This window comes from Penicillium arizonense, assembly GCF_001773325.1.
Source record: "Penicillium arizonense strain CBS 141311 chromosome Unknown PENARI_contig327, whole genome shotgun sequence".
NCBI lineage: Eukaryota > Fungi > Ascomycota > Eurotiomycetes > Eurotiales > Aspergillaceae > Penicillium > Penicillium arizonense.
Genome location: NW_019173604.1, coordinates 1 through 1,601, shown reverse-complemented (window position 1 = coordinate 1,601; position 1,601 = coordinate 1). Strand labels below are relative to the sequence as shown.

At 47.9% G+C, this 1,601-nt stretch overlaps 1 protein-coding gene across 1 annotated transcript; it reads right to left on the bottom strand.

Annotated features, from left to right (window-relative positions):
* Window positions 1-20: 20 nt before the first annotated feature.
* PENARI_c327G08058 (uncharacterized protein) lies at window positions 21-818 on the bottom strand (the record flags this gene model as incomplete). The annotated part of the gene is made up of 3 exons (XM_022638293.1): window positions 21-272; window positions 325-739; window positions 787-818. Coding segments are annotated over 3 exons (699 nt in total), but the record flags the coding sequence as incomplete, so codon positions are not given.
* Window positions 819-1,601: the final 783 nt, after the last annotated feature.

Sequence of the window (1,601 nt, the reverse complement as noted above, 5' to 3'; positions counted from 1 at the left end):
TTCAGACTTTCGAAAAACGTCCATTCTGCCGTAGGCAACAGCCCCTTAGCAAGCTCGGCTTTTTGCGAATCCTCCTGGACGTCGAGATACCTCGTGGCCTGCAATTTTAATGGCATCGTTACTCGCCATCGCACCTGCCCTGCTGTTCCGTCCTTGTAATATACTTCGAAGTCCATGCACGGGTCATTCCACGGTACTGAAACAACGTAGTTGCCACAGTATCTGACAAAGTGTTTTATGGACCTGTATGTATTAGAAACCAACAGTAGTGGCTATGGAGGTGGTTAGCAGAACTCGAAGCTGGGGAACGTAAGTGGAAAGTACCTGTGGACGACCACCCAGAACTGCCAGGGCACGCTCCGTCTGCTTAGCCAACACCAGTTCCTTGAATTCATTCAGGATAAGCAATTGAGCTCTTTGCTGCAACACCAAGTCCGACAGCTTGCCAACCTCGCTCGAGTACGCATCGACATCTGCCATTAAGCTCTTGTTCTGCTTGATTCGATTACGACGCCTTTGTGATGCCCGAGCCTGATCCTTCCGCCTACTTGCTGCGGCCTTTGAACCGGAGTTGTCCCATTCGAAGGGAATTTTCTTCGCATTCGCGGAAGGAGCTGGCTTCTCCTCTTCAGGATCCGCGTTCCGGATTGTGGTGGATGCGTCTGCAGGTTCTGGTCGCACAGCGGTCAATCCTTGCTGTCCGGCAGCTTCTGGGGGCAGCAGTAGGTCTTTTATCGGTCTACCAAGTGTTAGCGGCGGTCAGGTATCCTCCAGGTATAAACTAACAGTGCTCGAGAGATGAAACGCTCAGATGTCATCTTGGAGGGGTCGGATTGCTGCTGAGCGCATGGGATCAATCGGATCCTACGGAGCAAAAGAGCCCTATTTATGTTACAACCTGCAGGACAAACCGCACACTGAGTATAGTTCACAGCCCTCCTTGCAATGCATGGACTGAGCCCCACAGGTACTCCTAGGAATTGAGGAAGCCTTGTCGTCATCTCTCAATTACTTACTACAGCAAGTCTCCATGCTTTTGTGCTATATACGTTTATCCCCACACCATAAGAGCCTGCGCAAATAGTAACGAATGTGGGTAACATCATATGTGACCATGGTATCTGAAGGAGTGATGCTGTTCTTCGCCATAATCATGCCGATGGACAGGAGTGTTGTTAGCAAGCCAGGAGACCCTATGCCGCGTAGCTCCTAGGATATACCGGGCAATTCATAGGATAGTGATTCCACTTCTTAAGACACTTCGATATACACGCGACTGTATTTGACCTCGTGTAATTGAGGCTTTGGGATTCTTTTCTCTTTCTTGGAAGTAAACATGTTTAGCCTTATTCACGGCTTATATTAGGTAGGTGCAGAAACCCTGGCCTTGCCATCACTTAAAGTAACTTGGACAAAACGCATAATCTTTCATCTGAAAGCAAAGAAGGCCAAGGTTTGAACGTCATAAAAGACGAATGGTTGATTCGTTGGGGGCAACTACTATTCAAAAGGTATTTTTTGATGCAAAGCAAGCAACCCAGCAAAATTGTTAATTTGTCAACTGACTTTGACAGATATAGTCCAACAACCATAGGCTACTA